A 12015-nucleotide genomic window follows, 5' to 3' on the forward strand; every position below is an offset into this window, starting at 1 on the left:
AAGATAGACTAATTTAAAAAGGATTTAATTTGGTTTTTATTAACTTAACTTTTTAAAAAGGGGTACATATTTAGAAAAATTTGGGAAAAGGGTTATTTAAAAATGCTTAAATAAAAATTAGTTAAAAAGTATTTATTTTAAAAAAGGGTCAAGTTTTTACTGTTTCTGAAAAGGGTTATTTTGACAAAGGTTAAATTATTTAATGGATTTTTTTTTAAAAAGGTTTAATTTTTTTAAAGAGTTAATTTTTTACATAACACTTTTTAAAAAAGGTTAAATTTACTTTTTTACTTTTTACTTTTTTTATTAAAGTTATACCAAGTAAAAACGACAAACTTGGTATGACTCTGATACTTTGAGTTAATTCATACACTTACATACAACCAGCATGGGGTCCGTGATCTACCACAGGTAGATTGCCTACCTGATAATGTACTGATGTGAATCAGAATTTTTATTCCGGCAATAGAAAAGTTAAGATAAAATTAGAACATCATACACCGAATATTAAATAACGCATTGAACAAAGTTTGAGTCATATAAAAGTTTGTACATTTAACAGGTAACGAAGTGCACGGGATCAGCTAGTTTTTTTATATTAATCCGGAGTTATAAAATCCAAGTTACTTAATACTGTAATGTAATTGGTGTTTAGAAAACGATATCTCACGTAGTCACGGGATGATAGAATGTCAGATGGTCTTAAAGTTGGGAGTCGAGGAATGGATTATTGTAGGTGAAGGGACCTATGTATTATTTACTGGATGTTTAGATATTGATTAAATATAGTAATGTTAGTTTACTGAGGTTATACACTTATGCTTCAACAATATGTTTGGTGATTTTAAATATAGATATTAATTAAAATCATAGGCTACGATATACATTCAGTGTACACCAGTATGGCAGTACCTATCTACACCAACTATTTGAATTATTCCTAACTGCATAGCTTGCAATCGTTATAAGAACGTTATACCTATCTACGTTACAAATAAAAACAGCGATTAATGTTTTTAAACCTAATTAAAACACTAAACGATGAACGGCAGAAACAGAACGATATCTGTATCATAAAAATTAAATGTATATTTTCCATTTATATTGGTTTGTGAAATTATTTTTTTTATTATTATTATCTTAGTGAAAAATCTATCGAAGCACTATATTTCGTATTCCGAAAATAACTAGATAATTAAATATCATATTGTTGTGTTTTTGATATTATTGGTATCTTATTAGTAGTAAATATCAACTTAACATTTGACCCTCATGACCCGACATCAAATAACGTATATTGCGCAGTAGATACTTTAGTTGAAGATGTTATATTTCTGTTTTACTCTGTAATTTTTAATTTGACCTATTATTAAATTTAAATGTACAAATATTATCTAGGGCACCCCAAAGGTATTATTGATATTTTAATTTGGAAGCATAGTAACAGATAAAATATAGTTATAAAATATCCACAACTTGGTTTAATATTAAATTATTAAAAAAACAACCTTTCGAGATTTCCTAAATAACACGTTTTTGTTAAATTTGGATGTAAAAATTATATACTTACATTATATTATTACATAATTATTATGAATTTAGTTGACTTACAGTATATATATATTGAAACGACGCTCCGTCTCACTATTCCACAATAATTGTTGAATATCTTAATAGGTAAAAATAATAATGATAATAATGGAATTTATATGATTTATATGATTTATATTTTATTTATTTATTTTTGTCATGGAAATTTCGTGTCGTGAGCATAATTTTGTTACACATTTTTTGGCGTTGTGCACGCGTTGGCCTCCGTACACAAGTTTCCCTTCAAAACTATAAACACAAACGTTGTACAACGTTTTAATTCAAAATAAAGATAAACACAAAAGTTGTAGGTACAACATTTTAATGCTAAATAACGAAAAAAGAAATTTTTTTCAAATACAAGCCCTGTTTTTAAGACGTTGCATTGACAAATTGCTAATTGTTATTATTTGATACAATCATAATGTGATTTGATTTAAAAATATAATTATAATTCGTCTAAAAATAAAAATGAATTTCTAGATAATATATCTGGGAACTTCCACTGCTAGAACAGCTGGAGTATACATTTGCAAGCACATAAATACGATGCCAAATTTTAATAATTAAATATTATTGTACATTAATTAATCCAAATTATATGATATTGTAAATGATAAATAACTTAAAAATATCATATTATTTCCATCAACTAAAATACAAAGCGTGATAGAAGAATAACATAAATACGATGCCAAATTTTAATAATTAAATATTATTGTACATTAATTAATCCAAATTATATGATATTGTAAATGATAAATAACTTAAAAATATCATATTATTTCCATCAACTAAAATACAAAGCGTGATAGAAGAATAACATAAATAATTGAAAATATAATAAAACATATTTTATCGATTATTTTAGCGAATGTCTGTCTTTTGTTATACTCTATATATTGTAAATCTATTTCTTTGTCTTCGTTTAGAGTTTGGTTGCTCGACGATGGTCCCTGTGAACATTAAACAAAATTTATTTTAATTTGATCAGTCATAATCATGTAGGTACACTGTACACACACGCACACATGTCACATATTATATAAATTTATATAGTTTAACATTAACATTATTATGGTCCATAATATATGCTTGTAGTAATCATATTAGCAGGTCTTACGTCCACTCCCATTGCTAGGAATTCTATAAATTTGGATTCAACGATGTTTGAAATGGGTTTTGAAAGTGGTTTCCGTGTTATTGTCATATTTTTTATCACCACTGATATTATAGCCGTCAAAACTATCAGTCCCAGGCTGTACGTGTAGTATAAAGCTATAACCGTTAAGAACAATGAGACAAGTTTTTTACTATTATATACCAAACTTATTCTTAGACTAATAATTTATTACAATCATATGTCGTTTGCGTTAGAATATTACCAAACGTTAACAAAATTATACGACGTTGACATTATACGAACCAATTAATGGAACTGTGGATAGTATCAAAGGTATTTTCGAGTACAGCACCTGTAGAATGACGACAACAATCAATGCGTCGAATAGACTTATTGTAAGTTTGTATCTGCAGTCATCTAGCGAAAGTCCAAACACCAGTAAATTCAACAGTGCTGTACCTGTGTGTGTGCGAGAAAAAAAATTAATAATAATAATGTGGGTACATCCTAATCAAAGAGTACGCAGGTAGGTTTCTGACTTCCTGTTTATGCACTATATATTATATCTCATATAATATTCACATTTGAGGTAACAAAAATATATAGGCGATGGACATGCACGTCCATGTATCGAATAGGACAATAATATATTTACATGTTTCGCCAATCGTTTACTCATTCGGTAACAACCGCTAAATATTATTAAAATATTGTCACGGCGCAGGAGTCGAAATCGATGGTTTTTATGAGAAAAAAATACACTTGCATAAGGCCGGTACGAAAACCACCGGATGATATTGGTTGGACTTGCGATTGATGGTAATGTTGTACTCGACGCTGACGTACGGTTCGTTCGGGCAACACGAATAGAATTTCGTTATTTTATCGCTGGAAATTCGTAATATCTGCCATTCCGTGTGAGGGGTGAGGGAGATCTAAAATTTAAAAAAAAAAACAAAAACAATAAATCAGAATTTTCGATTTGTTTTTGTACAAAAACTTTTTGCGAAAGACCTCGTGCGCCGCGTCCGTTATGTTTATCGCGTTCGTGCTGTACACCCACGACCCGACAATCAACAGTCCGGTCTGCTTGTCGTACGGCCAATGGGTCATGTCGGCTTGGCAGTATATCCTGTACTGCACGGGTTGCACCCACAAGACGTCTCCGGTGTTGAACACGATGCTCTGTGTGTTTCCGTGCACTACGGTGTTGGCCTCAATGCTGGAACGATAGTATAATATAATAATAAGATGTGAACGAAAATGCATGCCGCAGGTCTTATCCCGCCACCGTGTAGATATGGGTATTGCGCGGGTTATTGTCGGATATAATATTATAGTCTTACGATATTTCATGGAATCTATGCATATTTTTGTTCAATATAATATGTATTATAATATGTATAAGTATTATAACAAACATTAAAGTCAGTTGGCATGATAAATATTTTTTTTTAAATAGGCACCTATGTATACCGTTGTAACTTGTAAAACGTTTACTTGTTCGACGCGGTTTTCCAGTGTATACAATACGTATATTGTATGCGTAAATTATTTTGCTTTTCCGTGTCGTTTATCGCGTTATTACATTTTACAACCAACGGATGTTTGTATAAAATGTTTCAAAATGAAAAAGGTTATTTATATTTTAAATATTGAATTTGTAAAATATAATTTTTTTTCACAGGAATTCGTGATTCTATTATTCGTTAGAAATGCTAACTGGATTTTAGCATAATTTTCTAATATTTGAGTGACAAATGTTCGTATATGCTAAGTAAATTTATGTGTGACGTAAGACATAGTTCACCATGTATTATGTCCAAATGTCAAATAAACGGCTTGAATTTTTAGTGCTTTAAAATTCGAGCCGATTATTGGACATTTGGACATACTTGTTGTAGGCCATGATGTCTGGATGCCAAATTTCGTTGTGCTCAACAGCTATGAAATTGATTTTATCGTAATCGTTCGGGTCCCATGTCAGTCGATCGTCAATCCACGCCTGCGGAACAGAGTGCATTACTTACACCGATTATACATCGTAGTTTCGGGATGATGAACATAATAATATGATTTATATTTTATAGCGATTAGCTTCATAATACGTATCAAATTATAACATAATACCTATATCCCGCATAGGTACCTATACTTACCACTTTTAAGTTGGCGTAAATGATCATATGAGACGTTTCGTAACTCTGTGAAATTTCAACAGAAATCAAGATTGTATTAGTTAGTTGAAGTTATGCGAGAGTATAACTGTATAGTGTATATAATATGCACTATAGTATGAACTTAACCATTTCCACGCTGTTAAATACAGCGTTAACTTTCATATGAACGGGTTTTTTGCTTGTAGCGGGCACCACTATTTTGTCGTAATTTTTCAACAGTTGTTTTCTCAGCTCGTGTCCAGCTGTGATGTTTTCGTCTGGTAGTTTTGAATTACCTGTTGATCGAATTTTATGAGAGCATCGACTATTGAAATATTGTATTATATTTAATTACGTTATTTACGTATAACGTCCACAAAAAGTTTTTAAACATTATTTTAATTTTAAACTTGTAATGTGAATAATAACAGCAATATTTCATTCTCTTGTACAAAATATATTCTTTAAGTTAAGATTAGTTAGTGATTGTTAATAATCTAATTTTCGGTCTATAGTCTGTTCCAGGCTTCTAACCTTCTTGTATTGAATGCTATACTCAATTCGGGGTACAATTTCGCTAAATAATTACCTATTTAATATTTTTCCGTCTTCTAATGTTAAACAGCCTGAAATTTGGAAAATGTGTCAATTTTTATTATTTTATTTTAAAAGAAGATAATAATAAAAACGCCTGATGATAATCTAATGTTGTAATGGATTAATATTGTTCCGATTTTTTCGGACAAATTGAAAAAAGTAATTTTTAACAAAAATAATTCCTTTACATAATATTATTATTATTTGACAACATTTTTCCAACAGCGGATAGAGCATAATACAACCCCGGTAAATCACAATAGGCCGTGCTTGGACGACGGACGTTAAATATTTTCCCAGATAAAAAGCGTCCGTCTGAAAGACGTATTTTAATAACCTTCGGCGGGTTTACTCTATCCAGCGAGAGAAAATGCCAATCCTGCACATCCCCTGCACATGACACCCTGCCATCGAGATAGGTTCCACTGCAGGGTGTGTCGCGTGGGGATGGAACCGATTTTCGTCGGTTACGTCGTATTCTCTCGCCGTACAGAGCATAATACTTAGTCACGGGTATGAATATTATGGCAGGTTTTCGACTTCAGCCAAAGGACCGCGGACAGAGCTGAGGCCGACGTACTGGCCGAACATACCAAATCGCACCACACCACTCGGGTACATTTAATTCATCGGTCGCGTGCTGTATTTTCCTAGTTTTCCGTTCGTTCACATAATATATAACACAGTGCAATACATTAAAATTATTTATATTTTTTGTTGATTTACTTGTGTCGCCGGTCGCACAGTATGTGGTTAAAATTATCAGGAACAATCCTGTCAGTGGACCGTCCATCGTGTCCGGTGGCGATATCGACACTGGAAACCACTAAGGAAAATAATATTCGCGGACCGCAGTCGAATGCAAAATGATTTCGAAATGCGGTACAGCGTTCAGGTTTATAAGTCTATAGTTGTTTTGTACATAAATCTAAATTATTAAATTCGAACACAGGATATTCATATCATCATACCTATTGTACCTATATAAATATAATATAATATATTTCAATTAAACCCAATCGTCGTAAAAGTTTTTGTATGCACTTTTCGGTTTTATTAGTCATTCAGACACGCGTATCATTGGGTCAGATTAGTATAATGTGGTGCGTCTGTTATACACAATATAATATATTTTGTGCCGGTCCAGCTAACAATATATGTCTATAATAATATGATAATGTACGTAGATATGTCCCATTTTTGTTGACCTGCGCGATAGGACCTGCGGTACCAACAACTTGTATTTAACCTCACGATTGATTGCATTACAACTCGTCGAAAGTGCATGGAAAACTGTATAGGTACTTACCTAACTTTGAGTCGAAAACCACGTGTACCGCTCGTCATTGTTGGCGAAATTAATTAATATCAAGATAATTCAAACTCTGATCGATTTCGGAATCGTAATTATGGCATAACAAAACATTATACAGTGGCTGTAGGCGCGAGTCTTTAGGTCGTGGGTTGGAACACAGAAATAAGCAAACCGTAAAACGAAAACCAACCACGGTAACAAGTTTGCAAAGATCCTAGGTCAATGGCACGACAACGTGGTTGATGACTGAATTAATGACGAAATTATACAGAAATATAAACGGCGAGACATGAGGTTTCGTAGCGATAATTATACTATCCGTTTTACATTAATTCCCCTTGCACACCGTCCCTGTCCGAATGAGACGAATTTGACATCGTCTCTTAATTATTTTTAATCTGTATTTGGATGTTTACTGGATGGACTGTAAAATTTGATTATGAATCCAATAATATAATAAACAAATTTCTTCATTTCTAAACATTGTGTTGTTGTTTCAATTTGTTATAACCACCATTTCATGGATGCAACTAGACAATTTTGCGTACGATATGTAATAACCTCGAAAGATAATTATTATCATATATCACTTATACAATGTTTTTCAATTAAGCACTAATTAATTTATAAAAAATCATATCTATTCATATAATTTAAATGTCGGTAAAAAAAGAATACCATCTACATAATATTGGAACATTATTGAAAAAATTATAAAATGACCGGAACTCATTACAGAGCACCATTACAATGATGTGTGTGTGTGTGTATTTTTTGTATCTTCATTGGTCATATTAACTTTTTGAGCAGTAAAAATGTTCCAATCTTCAATTTTGAAGCTGTTTTCTGGTAGCAAATTGGATTTAGTTGGTACTTTGGGAGTTCAAAAAACCAGGAATATTTACGAAGTATCGATTCAAAATCGCTTAGTTTTATTTTTAAGTCAAAATGCTGAAAATTTAATACAAGGTTTATTTTGCATTCTTAAAGCAGACATTAAAAAACATATCGAAAAAACGTACGTGGAAAGTTTTATTAGAAGTTCGATAAAGATATTTACGTTTGGTAATTAATAAGTTGCGAATCATTGATATTTACACAATATCAAACGTAGGTATATAAGTACCTACCTAATTATACTTGAAAGTTGAAATGATTGCAATTTTTTTTTACATCTCTGATTGTGACCAGATCTTAAGTGGTAGTTAAACATTAATTAAATATAATATATACAATTTGTTTTACAAATACTATCAGAATAACTCGAAAGTATTAACTGTTAATAATATTATTATAGTCAATATAATATACTATGTAGCATTGTAGCCATACTAATTATCTCATATATTCACAATCATTCAAAGTTCATAGGGTGAATACTCGTATAGTGACCCTGAATAACGTCGGAAGAAATGTCGAGGAATATTGATCATTTATTTATAAATAATCTTTAATCAAGTTTAATTTTATTTAGATAGAGTAGATAGGTACCTTTAAACATATATTATTCAGACTTTTATTGAAAACCAAAAATATTAAACCAATTCTTCTTAAGCTCGGTTACTTTTAATGTATGTGGCGTATATAATAAATAATTAAATAACATTCGTTAGGGGGATCAATGGATATAAACCTAAACTATATTATGGATAAAAATGGGTGTTTTAATAATAGACATTTATCACTGTGCAAAAAATAAAAAGTTCATTAGTGCATGAAAAAATAATCCTTAGTGAATCTCAAGTCCTCCTTATTCAAAGTGATGTAGTTAAATAATTTACATATGGATCATAATAAAACCGCACATAGGTACACATTTAATAAACTTTATTTCAAGTATTGTACACTAAACTAATTAAATTATATACAAAACTGAATTTATTTATTTATTTTTTACCAATTCGTTGATTATTTATTCAGGTTTACATAAATTATGTCAGAAATTATAGGTAAAAAAAAAAAAAACATAATGGAATTCAAAAAGGTTGTACATCAATAATTGCGCCGTACGATATTGAGGTAGGTACCAAAAATGTTATATTTTAATTAACTGTAAAAGTTGCTCAACGGCTAGCTTCACTATAAAAATTATTTAATTATATATTTGATGATGATAAAATTTATTTTGTTTAGTAGTAAAACGACCATTGATGTATAATATAATATTGTAATTTCGCTAATTATGCACTAAAAAGTTCTAAAAGGTCTAGTTGATATTATTTAATCAAAGTTACTAAGTACAATCCATCCAAAAATATGTATTGTAGGTTTTGAGGTAAGTTTACATGATGCTATAATTACTTTTTGGTCTAATAAAATATTACATGGCTGTCGTTTTCATACATAATTTTTTACTCAGCATCATCCAAATAATTTTGTATTTTTTTTTTTAAGTTTTTTTAATTTATCCAAGTACAAAAATATAACAACATTTATAGTATTCAAAAATAAAATAGGTAAATATAAAAACAAACATTGAAGATAATATTTTGAGATATAAAAACAGCACTATCATATTATGTGGATGTATATTGATGTATATCGATCAAATTTGTGAAGTCAGTGTATTACCATTACAAAAAAATTAAACATACCTAATAATAATGGTCCATGAATGTATTCATCTCAAGACATATGATTAATATTTTTCAGCATTAATTTTCAATCATTTATTTTAATTGAGACAATTTAGTTTTAGACTAACTTTTACACTTGAACATGATATTGAATTGAACTTATTTCAAAATATAACTATTTTATTTGTATTTAGTTAGACTAACTTATGATTATATATATTACAACATATTTTAATATCTAAAAATATTTTATCTTATATAATATTCGAAAATTGACTATTTTCACTATAATAAGTATTTTCCTTGCGCAATCGATGTATACCTCCTTTAAGTTGACTTGTGTTGGAGGCGTAATTTTAAAAATTAGGTTTGTACACAGGTACATCGTTATCAACAAACCAGCGATTATAGTCTTCATCCGTGATTTTAGGAATACTCCAATAATACTGTGTTTTATTAACATCATGCAGTGGCCAGTGGACCCGACTTAACAAGTAATGGAGAGATCGGCGATCAGATCTATTAGATCGAAAATAATTGTTGTTATATTTTGTATAATATAGTAAGTACCTATACGGTATACCTAGGGATCCATTTAACACTTTAACGAGGGTCACTCATTATTTAACAATGTTCTCATTTTTATTTAAATAGTTTTTTTTACATTTTTGTTATTGTTATCATTTAATAATTTTTTTACATTTTTTACCTAATGATATATACTGCATACATTTTTTATTCTTTATTTGAAAGCAGAGTATTTTTTTGAGTACTTTTATGTAAAAATGTCAAATTTTGGACTAGTTGTTTATGAGTTATAACTTATAAGTATGTGTATTTAATAAGTTATTATGAGCGAAGTGGAGTGGAGTGGAATGGTACCACTGTACTCCGCCAAATATCCACTACTTCGCTCATAAAAACTTAAAATACTTATTACTTAAAACTTTATAAGTTACCTTTAATTAATAAATTGTCAGAAATTTGATTTTTATAGATCGAAATATTCCGAATATTATTTTGATTCAGAATATGAAATTAAAATGTGTATTGTCATTAAAAAGAACAGACAACAGTAAAAATGATACCTAACGATAAAAAATAGAATTTTTTTCCAAAAATGTTGTTTTGTAGCAGTTTAACATAATATGTAAAAATAACATTTTTAAAAACGTTAATAGTTTTTGAAATATTAAGTTTCTTACGTTAAACAGATTACCCCGTATTATAAACAGTCTCTACTCTGCTGTACTTTAAAAATTATATTTGTATATTGCCGCTATGTACCTATACAATTAAATACCTAATAACTACATATTTTTTATGAATAAGAATACGAATAACAATATTTTTACATTTTTAAGCCTTTTCTTAAAAAAATATACAAAAAATAGATTTCATAAAATGATTTTGTTATTAAAAATGCTACGGCTGATCACACCACTATAATATACATCCCTCCTCTTTTATATACTGATTACAGGTAATAAATATATCATACATATTATATTAATTTAAAAAAAAAAATGTAACTTTTAATAATTAATTATTGGACTTTATTACACTTCATTAATAGGTTGATTGTACATATTAAATTAAATTTAAAAACATTGCGTAGTTTTGTATTAGGTATACTGTAGCAGTTGTACACTGGTAATTTAATACCTTATCGTGGCTGCATGTTGAATATATTTTATTTGAACTTGCTGATCCGTGCGGCAAATATACACCGTGAAACATATTTGGCGGAAACGTACACACGATTGGCGACGATAAGCAATCAACTAGCTGTGGTTGTATATTATAGTCACATAAACGTATACATTATTTGTAAATTTATATACGTAGGTAGTCTTTGAAAATATTAAATATACCATTTTATACGGTATTGGTACGTCGTTATAATAAACGTATAATGTTTTATAACACTTTTGAACATGCTACGGATGATAGGTGTATATTATATTATAATATTTTAATATAAAAATTAATTAATGTAGAACTTAGGAATTCGTTGTAAGAATATGTAAGCACCTGTTGCATGTTGGTAAGTTGAAATCTTACAACAGCTGTTTTCTAAAACAACTGTCAAACTAATACGGTTAGTAAACGTTGTTATTACGGTTAAACTCATCATAGAGCGTATAGGTCACGTGCAGTGGTTACCTGATCGTAGGTATTCATAATATGCAATTCTGATATTGATATCTATATATTATTATATTTATAATTTATTATAACCGTATTTTGTTTTCAACGTAACTTATTTAACGATCGCTACAAATTATTGACAATCTAATGTTAAATTAAAGCTACCATCACAAGCATTATTATGCGTTAGGTCAACTAACACGATGATTAAACATAATACGTTAATGTTTATTGATAAATATATCGTTTAGGAACACAAGGTTTAGGTTCAAAATATGTATAGTGCTTAGGATTCTATTTTATTATTATTATATTTTTTTTCTAGCTATTTTGACCACCGCATTAATTTATTATTCCAATAAATAATCATTATAGTAGCTGTTATCTGTTGAGGGGGGAAAAAAGATTTATTTTAAACAAAACACCATGTTATCATGCGGTCGCTTAATCTCACAACTATTAAAATAAAAATAAAAAAAATTATCAGCACTCAGTTGTGTCAAA

General features: G+C 29.4%; 1 protein-coding gene across 2 annotated transcripts; it reads right to left on the minus strand.

The window, feature by feature from the left end:
* Positions 1-1895: 1895 nt before the first annotated feature.
* LOC132950403 (acetylcholine receptor subunit alpha-like) lies at positions 1896-6338 on the minus strand. Of its 2 annotated transcripts, none has more exons than XM_061021839.1 (9): positions 6196-6338; positions 5020-5168; positions 4873-4917; positions 4609-4718; positions 3728-3935; positions 3480-3648; positions 3017-3172; positions 2714-2868; positions 1896-2546 (listed from the first exon to the last, which is right to left on the minus strand). In XM_061021839.1, the coding sequence occupies exons 1-9, from the start codon at positions 6260-6262 to the stop codon at positions 2385-2387; spliced, it is 1221 nt and encodes a 406-aa protein (XP_060877822.1). In that variant the 5' UTR covers positions 6263-6338; the 3' UTR covers positions 1896-2384. The 2 variants fall into 2 exon arrangements, with proteins under 2 accessions (XP_060877822.1, XP_060877823.1); XM_061021840.1 differs by having other exon boundaries at positions 2408-2546; positions 2620-2868.
* Between the last annotated feature and the right edge of the window lie 5677 nt (positions 6339-12015).

Source organism: Metopolophium dirhodum, chromosome 8 (assembly GCF_019925205.1).
Source record: "Metopolophium dirhodum isolate CAU chromosome 8, ASM1992520v1, whole genome shotgun sequence".
Classification (NCBI taxonomy): domain Eukaryota; kingdom Metazoa; phylum Arthropoda; class Insecta; order Hemiptera; family Aphididae; genus Metopolophium; species Metopolophium dirhodum.